Here is a 16,007-nt window from a genome sequence, read left to right as displayed (position 1 = left end):
CCCCAGATTTTGGAAAATATCAACAGGTGCAGAAAATAATTCTTTCTTTCCATTATTGACAAAAGTTAAAGGATAAAACAATAGAATATCTGCTTTTTATTAAGTACATGGACACATTTGGGAATTGAAAACTTTTCAATACTTGCTACTAGCTTTTAATGTTTAATTTTGAAGACAGCATCAAATACTAAACAAAGAAAGCCCTACATCATAAGTAACTAAAAAACATTAGACTTTTTTCCAACGATATACTGGACTTGTAGAAATTGTTGCATGATAAACGTTTTGTGCTTTGTAAATCTATAAATGATTGACTTTTAAGATATCTGGAGACCAAACAGAAGGGGCTGGTCATGGGTGTTGGTATCTGTGCTAAGTGGGAGGGGCATGGGGGTTGAGGGGGTGTCTATTTAACAGACGCTGACTCTGAAAATCTTTGCAGTGAGTCATGGGCTGTTCAAGAATTCTGACATGGACACTGAGTGTCCTCCTGAGCTGGATGTGTGTGGATCAAGCGGTGGCTGAACCGTAAGTTCAAGTGTTCTTTATAAAGAAAAATAGAATTTGTTTGCTTTGTGACTTTGTGTGTAACATTTGTAGTTAAAGTTTGCACGAGTACTGGTTTGAGGTTTCCTTCTTTGTCAGTGCTTTATGCGTTCATCTGTCTGTGTCTGCAGGCAGTACCTGGTGGCCATTCCTGCAGTTATAGAAGCTGGAGCTGAGACCAAATTCTGTGCAAGTCTTCTGCAGCCCAGTGAGACTGTGGTCATGACTGTCACTTTGATGTCCAGAGAGGAGAATACAACCCTGCTCACACATACATCCAATGAAGATTTTCATACTTGCACTCAGTTTATGGTGAGCTCCCCAAGATGGGTTTTGATTCACTTGGTAATTTCTAATTTTAAAAAAGACTGCAGGTGAATACAATCAAGTATTTTAAACATAACACACAATTATTTATTTATTCTTATTTATTAATGTGTCTCATCCTCTAAAATACATCTCTTAAAGGCTCCTTTAGTGGAAGGAGAAAAGATTCTGGATTTTGAGGTGGAGGTAAGAGGAGACACATTTCACTCAAAAGAAGTGAGAAAAGTCATGATCAAAGCCTACAAGGCCGGGACATTCATCCAGACGGATAAACCCCTCTACCTCCCTGGACAAACAGGTAAGAGTGAGCTGATGACCCATCAGAGCTAGATGGACTTATTCTGATACAGATTCAGCCTCTTAGAATTTCTGCTCTGAGACAATTCCCAGCTGCTGGGAGACCCCCCCCTCTTTTTCCTGTGTGTATTTAACTTCCAATATGAACACGTCCCTTTCCCTCAAAAACAAAAACTTTTATTTCTATAATTTCCAATTATTTTAGTAGGATTTCATGCTGAAAAATGGTAAATGTAAATGTAATCTGGCCACATTTGTGCAGCTCACCAAAGTATTCCCAGCAAACATTCATTCATTTATTCATTTCAGCATAAAAATTAAATGGATAAAAACAAAATGTAAAAATACAGCAGTGCTGCACAATCCAAGCAGTCTCTGTGTCACCTACGCTTTTGAAATACATTTTAAATGTGTCATTCTCTGACAGGTACTGGTAATTATCAATTTCCCATCTTCACTTAGATTTAGGATTTTAAACAAAATCATTTGCTGTTCTGCTTTTTTTTTAAACACTTCCTACCTTCAGTCTGAACAAGTATATGCTGCATATATATATATATATATATATATATATATATATATATATATATATATATATATATATATATATATATATATATATATATATATATATACATATACAGGGAGTGCAGAATTATTAGGCAAGTTGTATTTTTGAGGAATAATTTTATTATTGAACAGCAACCATGTTCTCAATGAACCCAAAAAACTCATTAATATCAAAGCTGAATGTTTTTGGAAGTAGTTTTTAGTTTGTTTTTAGTTTTAGCTATTTTAGGGGGATATCTGTGTGTGCAGGTGACTATTACTGTGCATAATTATTAGGCAACTTAACAAAAAACAAATATATACCCATTTCAATTATTTATTTTTACCAGTGAAACCAATATAACATCTCCACATTCACAAATATACATTTCTGACATTCAAAAACAAAACAAAAACAAATCAGTGACCAATATAGCCACCTTTCTTTGCAAGGACACTCAAAAGCCTGCCATCCATGGATTCTGTCAGTGTTTTGATCTGTTCACCATCAACATTGCGTGCAGCAGCAACCACAGCCTCCCAGACACTGTTCAGAGAGGTGTACTGTTTTCCCTCCTTGTAAATCTCACATTTGATGATGGACCACAGGTTCTCAATGGGGTTCAGATCAGGTGAACAAGGAGGCCATGTCATTAGTTTTTCTTCTTTTATACCCTTTCTTGCCAGCCACGCTGTGGAGTACTTGGACGCGTGTGATGGAGCATTGTCCTGCATGAAAATCATCAGCATCAGAGATGCACATCACCTAATATGCTTAATTGGTAGTAGGCTTTCGAGCCTATACAGCTTGGAGTAAGACAACATGCATGAAGAGGATGATGTGGACAAAATACTCATTTGCCTAATAATTCTGCACTCCCTGTATATATAAAAATACCCAGCACGCCCCTGCGGGCGGTTTATCCTTCAAGCTCGGGTCCTCTACCAGAGGCCTGGGAGCTTGAGGGTCCTGCGCAGTATCTTAGCTGTTCCCAGGACTGCGCTCTTCTGGACAGAGATCTCCGATGTTATTCCCGGGATCTGCTGGAGCCACTCGCCTAGCTTGGGAGTCACCGCACCTAGTGCTCCGATTACCACGGGGACCACCGTTACCTTCACCCTCCACATCCTCTCGAGCTCTTCTCTGAGCCCTTGGTATTTCTCCAGCTTCTCGTGTTCCTTCTTCCTGATATTGCTGTCATTCGGAACCGCTACATCGATCACTACGGCCGTCTTCTTCTGTATATATATATACAGAAGAAGATGTGACATATTGAAGTCGCGTTTGAATTTGCGCTTGTTTTTTGCTTTCACTTTGCAATCGCGTGAACTGTGTATAGAGAGCGACAGCACTGATTGGTGAGTGATGATAATTTGTGCACCAATTCCTCTGACATTGTCTTATTAATCGTTAGCTTACTATGCAAACATGACAAATGAAATCTCCCGCAGCAAGCTTAAACATGTGAGAGGTTGATCGCGCAGAGAATCGCTGAGCTTATGTGAGTGCGTGTGTAAAAGCAGCAGGATATATATTTCAGTTCTGCTGAGCCAAATAAGACAGGTCAGGGTGAAGAAGTGACAGCCAAAGAAAAGCTTACCACAAAACGGAGAAGTTATGACAAATCAGACTATAAGGCAAAAAGAAAGTGCAGCTTTATGGTTTCATGGACAAAATAATTTCTGTGGCTGCGATATGATGAGCTAAATAACCAGGGGTGCACATAAGTGGTCCGCAGGTGCGCATTCGCTGTCAAAATAAAAAACACGCACAAGGGTTAGGGTTAAATTTAAAAACTGTACTTTTGAGTTAAAATATATATTTATAATTTTAATAAATGACAAATTAAAAAGGCATGAACATTTTATTTTGTATCGAAAAAATATCGAACCGTGACACCAAAGTATCGAACCGAACCGAACCGTGAATTTTGTGTATCGTTGTACCCCTAATATATATATATACCGTATTTCCCGGACTACAAAGCGCACCTGAATATTTGCCACACAAGCTAAAATCAGGGGAAAATCCTGGTTTGTACATACATTAGCCGCACCTGACTAAAAGCCGCAATGTTTCAATGTTGACTTATCATATGTAAGAGAATATGCACAAAGGGAATTGTCAGGAAAGAGAACTTTACAAAGTCTCAAGCCAGCCATGATTTCTTTAAACCTTTCTTTGGAGAAGATCGATTTTCACCTGTTGTTATTTTTTTTAAAAGTGCTCTCCGGGCTTTATGAAAGTCTTTTGCTGCAACCTGATATCACAACAAGGCGTGTATAGACATGGCAGTCCACCATGTCCATTTCACGCTTTTCCTCTACAAAGGATATGAGGATGAACAATATAAAATATATACACATTTAATATAATTTAAGCCTTTTACAAATAGAAGCAAAGAGAAAATTATGTTAGTACTGCTACTTATTTGGCAGTAATGATGTTGGAGAATGCGTCAGTTTCAGTTCTTGGTCAGGATTTATTACTCATTAAGGTTTAAAATCTTTGAACTTCTTCCACAGTTTATTTCAGGGTTGTTGCGCTGGACTCCAAGTTTAGACCTTTCAGTCAGCTGGTGAGTATTTCTGTCTCTCCTTTTCTCCTTGACCTTTATCACTCTGTTGAGTTTATCAGTCAATTCGCACTAACAAATCAATAGTACAATGTATTATCTGTGTTTAGTAATGAGTTTTTTACTTATTCTGTAATAACTGAAGCAGACATTTTAGCAATGACCTTGGCGTAGACAAAATAACGTAACCTACCCCCCCCCCCCCCCCCCCCCCCCCCCAATACTGATAAAAAGTCATGTTTATGTTAAATTGTGTTTTGTGTTGAATATTTTTGAACTTCTACCAACCCTTTAGTTGGATAGAGGAATTGGTAGGACACTGTATAAGAGCCCCATTTTCTCAATCGATTTTCTTACTTTTGTCCTATTTGATTTTTTGTCTTTTAGTGCAATATCATTGAACTCAAGGTAAGAAAATAACGACACATCATCTTTTTTTCTTTTATAAATTCAGCATTCTGATAGGTTTGTTAAGAGTGTAAGCTCTCCTTAAAGCCAACAGCACAACAAAGTGCAACAACTCTGACATTTATATGCTCATTCAGATATCAGTGTCTTACCGTGGTGCAATTTTGTTGAGCTACATATATATATATATATATATATATATATATATATATACAGTATATTTTGTGTCAGATTATTTCTTACACCTTTACTTCAAACACATAACTCTGATAATGAAACGAGTTTCTATAATTACAATACCAATTAAAGCTGCAAGCAGCGTTATGAGGGCCCTCGCACCCCCGGCGCGTCGACACTACTAACACTGGAAAATAACTCAAAATGTTAGAAATATTCCAGTGTTAGAAAATCAGCACTGCTCAGTGTTAGCCATTGTTAATCTTCAAAACTGACTAGGTTACTTTTAAACATATAACACTGTCAAAAGTGTTAATTTAACACTCAACAGTGTTGTATTTAACACTCAGAGGTGTGGACCCATATAGACACTCTCCAGTGTTAATTTAACACTGGAGATTTTGCTGTGTAGCTACTGTGATGTTGCACATACATTTGTGAAATCCCATTACCAAGCCTTGAAATGAAGAAAAATCTGCATATTTCCCTGCGTTTTCTTGATGTTAATGTGACTATGAAGCCGTATGTTCACTGGCTAATAACTTGTCTGTTACAAAAATCATTAGCAAATGAGCATACTATGGATAGTCATAACATCCCCTAGCAGTCTTTAAACAGAATGCAGGTTTAAGGCTTCAATTTTCTGACCAGAAAGCTACATCCATCATTTAAAGTTTTCACACACTCATCGTGGACACGAATGTCATGATGATTTTGAAGCTTCTGGCACAATTCTAGGTACACATGACATTGCCACTGGTTTTCTTTAATACTGCTTAGTGGTGTTACTACTCATGGTTACATCATCCACATGGAAGGCAGGGGATATCATCACGGCCATCTATCAGCCAGCAAATGGTTAGGATTCCATCATGGTACTGTCAGGGATGAGGAGGCCATTTTAAGTGGCTGTATATGTATGTTATCTTTAATCTTGTTAAAGGGAAACGGAACCAGGAGCATGGCTAGAACATATTTTCACCTGTATTCATGTGTTCACTTTATGTGTCATAAACACCCACTCCTCTCTGAATGTATTTAACAGGATCCCAATAGAAACAGGATTGGACAGTGGTTAAATGAAACATCCAATAATAAAATATTGCAGCTTTCATATTCCTTGAACTCTGAGGCCCCTGAAGGAATGTACCAAATAATAGTGTCTGTGGGTGAAGATAAATTTGGTCACAGATTCAAGGTGGAAAAGTATGGTAAGTCAGGTCTTTAAAAAAATCTTTTTACATTCTGTTTCTAAGATTCTTAATGCAATGCAGATGCTAACTTTGATATTTTGTCCCCAGTTTTACCCAAATTTGACGTAACAGTAAATGTATCTGAAGAAGTGAGTATTGGACAGGAAGAAGTTGATATTAAATTATGTGCAAAGTAAGTAGCAGTCATTTGTTGAGAAATGGCAATTTAGAGTCTCACAAAACCTGAGTTTTGTTTTGGAAATAATTTTAATAGGTACACATTTGGACAGCCTGTTCCAGGAAGTGTTACAGCTACGATGTGCCGACCTCTTGATCACTCTGGTGTCCTCGCTTCGAAACAGGCTCCCTGCCACACAGAGACCAAACGGGTACAGTAGTTCCAGTCTCATATTTCTCCTGAAACAATGTGCAGATAAAAGCAGACCACATACCCATGCAGAAGGTTTCTGTATATCAGCAATCATGCAGCAGCATCATTAAGAAAAAATCTCTTCTGTGTGAAGTACTGTTCCTATTAGGGCTAGGTATCGTCACTGCTTTCTAAAACTGATTCAATTCTGATTCACAAGGTCCCGATTCAATTTAATTCAATTGAATTTTGCCTCAGTCAGAAATATTATAATAATGATAATATATCTTGGACATGCTCTGTTGAAAGAACCCTCTAAACCTTGTAAATTAAAAACATTTAATTCCAAATTATTTGACCAAATTAATTTCTCTCCAATTACAAACTCTGTGTAAACTATCTAGGTATAAAAAAAAGCTGACACTTGTGAGATTTCATCAGAGATGTAATCATCACAGCAGATGCCTTTGTGTCAAAGTAACTGAGGATAAAACACAGACAAACATGAAGGAGATTTTCCTTGCCTGGCTTTTTATAGCAGATAACCCCTTTAAAAATATTTTGCAGTAGATAAAAACTCTGAAAAACCCATGAAACAACAGAGGAACATTACCTGAAGCTGCTGAAGTGAAGCAGAGGAAAGTTACAGAGATTTTTATTAGAGACAGACCAAAGTGTTTTTCAAATCTTGCACAATTTGTAAAAGTTTAATTTCTTCAGTATTAAACAGGAGAAATTAGGCTTTCTTTTTGAAAAAAAGAAGAAGAAGAAAGAAACAGCTACCAAAGGTGCTGTAGAGAACGGAGAGTGACAAAACTTGCAGTTTCAGAATTTGTGAAATGTCAGCATTCAGCACCTGGCATGTCTTCATACGTGCTGTCACGTCACGTTCTGCAGCTGATTAGTGCAGTTGTAAGATTACACACCTTTGGAGCGGGAGTCACAAGTTCGATTCCCACCCGGTATCCAGTAGGGGTCCTGGCTAGACCCCACCATACTAAAAACCAAGCCCTGGAATGGTACGGCTACGTCTGCAGCCTGTCCACAGCTCGGACACAAGTATTTCACTACATGTTGTAACCTGTATAATTGTGTATGTGACAAGTAAAGGTTGTTTTCTTTGTGTTAAAATCTTTTTGCGGAATCAGCTTACCTGCTCTCATCTGCTGTTTTAGCTGTTTGGCTGTTGCTTAAATAGTTTTGTGAGCTTTAAGTTGAGAATCTGGCATTTCTGGCAAAAGACATTTATATTTAAAAATTTATTCAGAATTTAATCTTGCATTATTCAAATTAAAATCGATTTGAATTGGCATATCAATTTTTTAACCCCACCCCTAGTTCCTTTGAGAGTAGTTTATCTCAGACTATGCCCAGTTTGGCTTGTTCATTTTAGTCTTCATCACTGGTTGAGCGTGTGGGCTCTGTGTGCAGATGGGCCCCATATTTTGGGCTTGCCACCTTTAATGCTGACATGCAGGGAGGGGAGTAAGTAGGTCTTTCTACACCACTGTTTCATGTACCTGGGGTTTAGCTGGTGATTCTGGGCTGATCGCAACCCGGGGTCCCTTCTTCCAAACCTCAGGGGCTGGGGTGGATGTGTATCTGTGTATGTGTGTTTGTCTTTCACTGCCTCTGTGAAGTTAAATCATGCAGCTCTAGCTAGCCATAAAAAGACAGAATCAATAGTCTGTGGATTCAGCTGTAAGACTTTAGTGGCCTAGTATGAAGCAAGTTGAGATGTTCAAGTTTAGCACAGTTGAGATGCTACATCTGTTTATGGTTTGTCAGCTGTACAGTAGCTAAGAGTAAAGCTCTCATGAGACAATACCACCACCCAGAATAGCATTGGATGCCCTCTGCCTTTCCTGAAAGATCTTTTGAGTTACATTTTTAGTTTAAAAAAAGTCACAATTTTGAGAATTTCAAGTCAAATCTGTTATAAGCATAACAAATGTATGGTTTTTAAGACCCTCTTTTTAGGCGTTTTTGAAAATTCAGTATTATAAAACACCTGGCTATAGATTCAGTCGTATCCACTGGTTTGTGTTCATTATTTATAAATGCTGAATTTTTGTCAAGGATGGTTGTGTGGCAGGTAGGAGTAGGACCAGGACTTGAACAAAAAGGTTAACTGAAAGAGGCAGCTTTATACCCACTGTAGATAAAGCGGAAAACAGGTGAATAAACATGGAGACATGACAGACTATACATGGAACATGGACACAGAGCGGTGAGGAAACAGAAACACTAAATCAAAGAATATAAAAGAATATAAATTAAACCAGAAAATGCAAACACTGGGTCACAGACCATGACAATTATAGGTATTCCTCTGACTCCATTTTGTTTTGTCTGCTATTATGAATATATTCTTTGGCTGATGCTTGAGCCAGTGTGTCAGCTCTTAATGAGCTAACCGATTAAATAATGAGTTTGAGCCTTTGTTTGATGAATAACATTGGTAGAGTTTTGACTGACTGAAGTGATTGTAACAAAATTCAAAGTGTTGCAGCCAGCTTAAAGTTTGATGTAAGTTTTCACTGTATGATTTATGTTTTATTGTGTTGGCCTTTCTAGGCAGACAAGACAGGCTGTACAGTTGTTACCTTCAAGATGTCAACCTTCAAAGAAATTCACAATAAATTCCTTCAAGATGAGCTGAATGTCAGTGCCAAAATAGAAGAGGAGGGAACAGGCAAGTCTGGCAATTGTTATTTTTCATTTTGTTTAATTGTTACATCTTTTTAAATTATACCTTATTGTCTAACATTTAAGTTTTGTATTCAGGTATTTCACAGGAACAAGAAAAGAGAATAAGAATTTCCTATATCCTTGGAAAAGTGTATTTTTTTGATATCCCCATGATTTGGGAACCAGAATCAAATCTGAAAGGAAAAGTAAGTTCAAAATGTTTTTCTTTACTTTAGTTGTGTCATGGTGCTACAGAATTTAGAATTTAGGGTAAATAATGTGGTTTGTAGTAATGAAACATTGTGGTTTAAACAGGTTAAAGCAGTATACTACAATGATACACCCATTTCCAAAGCACCTGTGTATCTGTTGGTGGGAGAACATGGGTCGGCACACTTGCTAAAAAATCTAACAACTGACAGCAACGGTGTCGCTGAGTTTTCATTGAGCATAGATAACTTCGATGAGGATATTAAACTCCATGTAAGTAGATAATTACACTGAAACTGTAACTGTAACTGGTAAGTTTATTTTACATTAGCTTGCGTCTAAAGCCTTCCATTTTTTTCTTCTTCATCAACTTATTTTATGCTTCTTTCAGACATTTCAGGCAACCCTGACACCAACCCTTAACTATCCAATATATAGAACTGGTTTTTATGATAATGGATTTCTCATACTGTCTACGTCCCAACCTCAAGTACAAGATGCAAAAACATTCAGCTCGCTGGAGGTGATGATGAAGGATAAAATCCTTTCCTGTGATGCAGAAGAGGATATATCTATACGGTACACTATAGTGAGGGAAGCAGCAATCTCCATAGATGTGATGTATCTGGTGAGTTATTTCTTGTCACAAGTCCACCCATATGTATTAGTGGTGCAACGGATCAAAAATCTCACAGTTCGGATCGGATCACGGTTTTAAGTCACGGATCAGATCAATTTTCGGATCAACAAAAATAGAAAAAAAAGACAAAAATTCGACTCGCCATTTACTTATTTAAGTATTTTTTGCCTATTAAAAACATTCAACTGAAGACTCATTGCACGCACTTATATAAAAACAAATTAAGGTGCAATATGGACATTATGGACGTTATGGACGATGCTGGGCATCCTCTGCATCCTCTCCACAATGCCATAAACAACCAGAGGACTGTGTTCAGTGACAGGTTGCTTCTCCCAAAGTCAAGGACCAGCAGGCTTAAAAAGTCCTTTGTCCCACACGCCATTAAACTGTTTAACTCCTCGCTGGAGGGGAGAGGGAGGGGAAACGGGGACAAAGGAGGGGGGAACAAGTAAGCTGTAGTGCCTTTTCACTGTGCAATAGTTTTTGTTAATATCCAACGGTGTAATAGACTCACAATACTTGAAATGTGCCGTTCCCTTGTATTCTTATTCGTATTTATTCTATTTATCCCTTTTGTATACTCTGTATTTATATATGTGTATATATGGTATATTTCTGCTCACATTCTGCAACTTCTGTCGGTGCTGTGCAACTGGAAACTGAATTTCCGGGAGGAACCCATCCAAGGGATAAATAAAGTTTCATTGAATCTAATGTAATCTATAGGGCAGTGCAGGGTTTTGTATCTACCACTCCGCTGTGATATAACGAGCGGTCACGTGGCTTTCCGTTGCCCTGGAGGTCGACCCATTTGTAGTTAGAGCAACAGAAGATGCCTGGGACAGTTCAGCCAAAACTTTAAACTTCTCCTGCTCATACATGCTTGGAACGATCTTGTCACACTGAAGTGGACGCGCAACGAGATATCATAGCGTGGCTCGAGCACGTTCATCACAGTTTAAACCCCTTGTTTTGCACACCCCGAATAGCTTTTGTCATAGCTTTAGCCCGGTCGGATTGGGCAGCAAAAGGCTGCTTAAATGCCGCAAACTCCTCTGCTCCGCCACTTGGACCGCTAGCGCTGGCCATAACTACCGCTTGACAGACTGACCACGCGCACCATACACATACTTTTTTTTCCTTTTTAGAATCTTCGGATCATGTGCGTACCGAACCGTGGAGTGGGATCAATTCTTATTTTGGATCAACTGTGATCCGTTGCACCACTAATATGTATATATATATATATATATATATATATATATATATATATATATATATATGTATTAGGGGTGCAACGATACTCGTATCGATATTGAACCGTTCGATACAGTGCTTTCGGTTCGGTACGCATATGTATCGAACAATACAAAATTTTTAATTTATTTTATCAACTTTCCTTCTGACGATGCTGTCTGTGTTGAGCGCTCAGTGGATCTGCGCTCGACAGTGCAGCCTAGGCGGAGTAGTCGAATGCAGATTCACTGAGTGCAGGGCAAGCTAGCGAGACAGAAGTTAAGCTCTCCTTGCAACATGGCAAATTGAACCTCACCCACCCTCATTCAGATGTGGCGTTTGGGACGATTTTGGTTTTCATTTGAAGCATGACCCTGATGTTAAGCGCGTCATGGACTAAAGTAAAACAGTATGTTGGATGTGCCACGCAATGCTCAATTACATTGGTGGGAACTAGTGTGTTAGCGCAGTTAGCTCGTTAACGTGTTGGCCGTCCAGCCCCACGCACGGGGCGATCCACGGTAGGTCGTTAACGGAGATTTGCTGTGTTGTGGCGTTAACGTCATTTCAACGAGATTAACGCTGACAGCACTAGTGGGAACACAACAAATATGACTGCACATTTACTCCGACAACATCCTAGTGCAAAGACAAGTGGAAGCAGAAAAAAACAACAAGCATGCATGCTACAAACTTTACCCGAGTCATTTAGACAGCCGTTAGCACATGATTCTCCTTATGGGGACCTGATATATTTAATATGCTGCTGAGAATATAGCCCAGAAGAAGTGTATAGTATAGCTTTTATTTTGGAAAGAGCCATTTCGCTGTAATAAACTCTCTTTTCCAAAGATGAGTGATTCCTCAATCAGATATATATATTTTTTATTACTTTGATGTTTCAGCAACATTAAATTTAAAAACTGTACTTTTGAGTTAAAATATATATTTATAATTTTAATAAATGACAAATTAAAAAGGCATGAACCTTTTTTTTGTATCGAAAAAATATCGAACCGTGACACCAATGTATTGAACCGAACCGTGAATTTTGTGTATCGTTGCACCCCTAATTAATATATGTATGTATATATATGTATGTATATATATATATATATATATATATATATATATATATATATATATATATATATATATATATATATATATATTGTTAAGGTTCACAATTGAGGAGGGAGAGTACAAACCACCCATGGTCCAGAAGGTCTTGGTCAAACAATGATTTTAATGAACACACGTGTGGGAAGAACACTCTGTACGCCGACAGCAAGTGATCTCCAACCTAATCAAAGCATGAACAGATATTTTATAGCATCAGGGTTTGATTTACTGACGCCCCTTCATGCGTCACAGATACATTTTATACATAGATCAGATCAACACCACAATGGCTTTTAACCCAGAAGATCATCTTCTATTTTCATGGCTGGTACTTTCCGTTCTTGTCTTAAAGTAAATTGTTCCTCTTTCTTGCCGAGACAACAAGGACGGTTCCTCTTTTACCGAGACACTTTTGCAGTTACAACCAGACATGACTAATCTCTCCTCTAAATAAATCTAACTCATGTGTGTGTATGTGTTGACCTCACATGCTCTTTCTCAATTCACCTGTTGCACTTTTGACCTTTCACTAGACCAGAAGCTCACTGAGACTATGTGTATGTCTTCTACTAAATAAATGTTTTAACCAAGAACCTCTACTAAAACCTTAATATAAAATGATCTGATATATAAGTGTTTTGTAAGCATGTATTGCAATTCCTTCTATGGCTCCAAGTCACTTGCACAATAGATTGTCCGGACATCGCGCCGAACAAAGCTTCCGACCCCCAATTAATTGACCGAGCTCCAACTCTTTAATAAGCACAGATATGCATTGTGTATAAAATAGTCATAACTGCTTAAGGCCTTCTTAAAGCTATCTGTTACATTGTTAAAGCCTCGTCTTAGCCTGCTGCTCAAAATAACTTTCACTTCTGCAAAACTCTCCAAGCCTGTTTCCTGTCCTGTTACTTTTAGCCTTTCTGAAAGACACACACTGTTCAACCCCTGAATGCAATATAAACTCCAGATTATATTATTAATGCAATGGTAATAATGATGATTATTTAACAATAGCAGTAAAATAATTTCCCTGCTCCACAATATATATATATATATATACACAGTGGGGCAAAAAAGTATTTAGTCAGCCACCGATTGTGCATGTTCCCCCACTTAAAATGATGACAGAGGTCAGTAATTTGAAAAAATCAACTCTGGCACACCAGAGGTCGCAATACATTTTGTCCTCGCTCAGCAAATCAGACAACCTCATGTCATCCAATTGGTCCAGTCATAGACACCAGCTCCCCTTCGAGAACACTCCATGTGTAAGCTTAGGTTTTCTCGGTCCCTCTCTCGCGATCGTCGAGATCTTCTGCAAAGGAAACAAAACACCTTTTCCTGCACCTCCCTAACTTATCCTATTTGGGACTCTTTAATCAAAAGCATGATCCTAATTATCTTCTTAACTTAGTGACTTGTATTTATATATATTCTTCAACGTTACTCATCACTTTAAAATTCTTTAAGCGCTGGTTTCACATCCGGTTGCTCGCTCTATTTTTCCCTTATCTGATCATCAACATCCTGTGCACAAATTGTCGCTGCTGCAAGTTCCTCTACTCTAATCTTAAGTCACCTTTTTAACAAGAAAATCATCGTAAGCGCCTATTCTACTAAAAGATCCAAAAGAAAACAACCACTTTAATCAATTAAGTTTAAGCATATAAGCAATTACTCCTGCATACATTTCATCATAGCTAAATGCTGCCTAAAAACAACTCCTGTGTGTTAACACTAACTTCATTTTAAAACCTCACATTTCCTATATTATAATCTGTTTTTGGTATAGCCTTTTTATTTCATTTTGCTCCTTTTAATGTAACAATACCTTCTAATTCTAGTTTATCAGACTTAACCAAAATATATGCTTTCCTTCCTCTTTGGTCCTTCTTTTAAGTTCAGTTAAAAGCTAAATGAATTTTAGGCCTTATGCCTGGAATCAATACTGTCATGTGTGTTTCTGGACTCTGTGTCTGTAAGCGTGTGCAATCCTTCATGAACTCATATTATCCTCACAGTAGATTGGCTAATCATAGCGCTAGCCAAAGGCTCGTGACCCTCCAGAGACAAATTTGAGCCACAACTCCTTTAAAAGCACAAAATGCAATATGTATAAAAATCATTTCTACGTATAAGCTCCCCCTTTATCCTAAAGATAAACCTATGTAATATCTGTATGTGTACGCCTACATTATAACCACTTCTTCTAAAAATCAAAAAAGAAATCAAACCTGTTCTACTCCTAGAACCTTCACTAATTTTCCCCAAAGGATATCTTTTGTCAACGTGTCCCACAATTTCCCTCTAAGATTTATTCACAGCTTTGAAAAACCGGCATTGTATCTTCTAAACAGGATTCAGTTCACTTTAATCCTTTAACCTTAACATAAAAATAACAGTTTCAGTGTTACCATATCCAAATGATCAAAAACCCCAAAAGTCCTAAAATGATCCTAAATTATTAAACAATTAAATTAATACACCCTAAACCCCCCTTTATTTTGACACATGAAATGTGTCAAAATACTATACAAAACTAAAAATGCTCAGTTTTCCCCACTCATGTTCCAATCTATATCATAAAAATAAACTTAAAACAGAACAATTATCAGTCATGTGTTTCTTCAATTAATGGTAACATGAGTTATATCAGAAAATGCCTCCCCCGTAACATTTGGCCTTCTCCCAACAATATACTATAATCCCATAATCTAACCCCAGTCAACAAAACAAAACAGAAATTTTCTCTGGTAAAAACAAATTGTTTGTCCACATTTATTCATCCTCACATTCACTCACACATTCACTCCATATTTTTGCTAATAGTGGAGCTTCCCGCGTCAGATTCTCCACCCTCAGCAAAATGAGCTCAGTCATTTTTTATTTTCCATAGGAAAATATTTCTTTATGCTTTTGGACTGGATTGACTCGCATAAAATCCTTTTTACAGGGACTATGAATAGTCCCTACAGGTAGCTTTCTCCTCAGCCAATTGTAATCTGGAAAGCCCCCTTATATTTGCTCTTCCCGAGAATTTTCAGTGCCGTTATTCACTGTTGCAGGCCTGCTTAAAACAGAAATGAAAAAATAGAGCTGATTATTAGCTCACAAAACACAAAACAAAATCACCTGACAGGTTTTCTTTAAGTGCACTGTTACAAAATAATGGGCCCAATTTTAGACATGTCGATGTTTCCTAAAACTCCCTCTATTAAAAACAAAAACAACAACCCAAACCTAACTGACAGAATCAACCCATCACCACAACAACCTCAACAACCTTAAACACACAAAAGTTTTGCCACCACATAATTTCACCTCCTCAATACACCGAAAGTCTCATTAAAACCACACAATTTGCACACAAAAATCACCCCCTTTAACATACTTAAATTCAGCATAAAACCCCCTTACGACAACGTATAATCACTAAACTATAAACTATTTCCTACCCAAATCTGTACTTCTCTTGTCTGCCATGCTTCCTCTTCTGAAAGTCACTTCCTCAGTCACACACACACACACACACAGGAAGTTCCTTCGTCACCACTCACTCCAACTAATTTGCATACTGAGTCATCTCTCAATGAGTTGCTGTAACAACAAAAACATATGTTTAAACATTACCAACTCATTAAATCATTTTATTTCTTTCT

At 37.7% G+C, this 16,007-nt stretch overlaps 1 protein-coding gene across 1 annotated transcript in view; it reads left to right on the top strand.

The window, feature by feature from the left end:
- The first annotated feature begins 445 nt into the window (after nucleotides 1–445).
- LOC308395031 (alpha-2-macroglobulin-like) overlaps nucleotides 446–16,007 on the top strand; it is a 54,392-nt gene continuing 38,830 nt past the window's right edge. Inside the window, exons 1-12 of the mRNA XM_080879684.1 lie at nucleotides 446–528; nucleotides 678–858; nucleotides 1,015–1,171; nucleotides 4,246–4,298; nucleotides 4,683–4,703; nucleotides 5,926–6,091; nucleotides 6,182–6,266; nucleotides 6,348–6,462; nucleotides 9,021–9,138; nucleotides 9,231–9,340; nucleotides 9,450–9,617; nucleotides 9,736–9,972. Of these exons, the coding sequence (XP_080735810.1) occupies nucleotides 449–528; nucleotides 678–858; nucleotides 1,015–1,171; nucleotides 4,246–4,298; nucleotides 4,683–4,703; nucleotides 5,926–6,091; nucleotides 6,182–6,266; nucleotides 6,348–6,462; nucleotides 9,021–9,138; nucleotides 9,231–9,340; nucleotides 9,450–9,617; nucleotides 9,736–9,972 (1,491 nt within the window). The 5' untranslated portion in view covers nucleotides 446–448. The remainder of the gene's footprint in view (nucleotides 529–677; nucleotides 859–1,014; nucleotides 1,172–4,245; nucleotides 4,299–4,682; nucleotides 4,704–5,925; nucleotides 6,092–6,181; nucleotides 6,267–6,347; nucleotides 6,463–9,020; nucleotides 9,139–9,230; nucleotides 9,341–9,449; nucleotides 9,618–9,735; nucleotides 9,973–16,007) is intronic.

The sequence above is a fragment of the Rhamphochromis sp. 'chilingali' genome (genome assembly GCF_963969265.1).
Source record: "Rhamphochromis sp. 'chilingali' genome assembly, chromosome: 1".
Classification (NCBI taxonomy): domain Eukaryota; kingdom Metazoa; phylum Chordata; class Actinopteri; order Cichliformes; family Cichlidae; genus Rhamphochromis; species Rhamphochromis sp. 'chilingali'.
The sequence above is the reverse complement of the archived record's forward strand: the minus strand, read 5'-3'. Positions and strand labels throughout refer to the sequence as shown.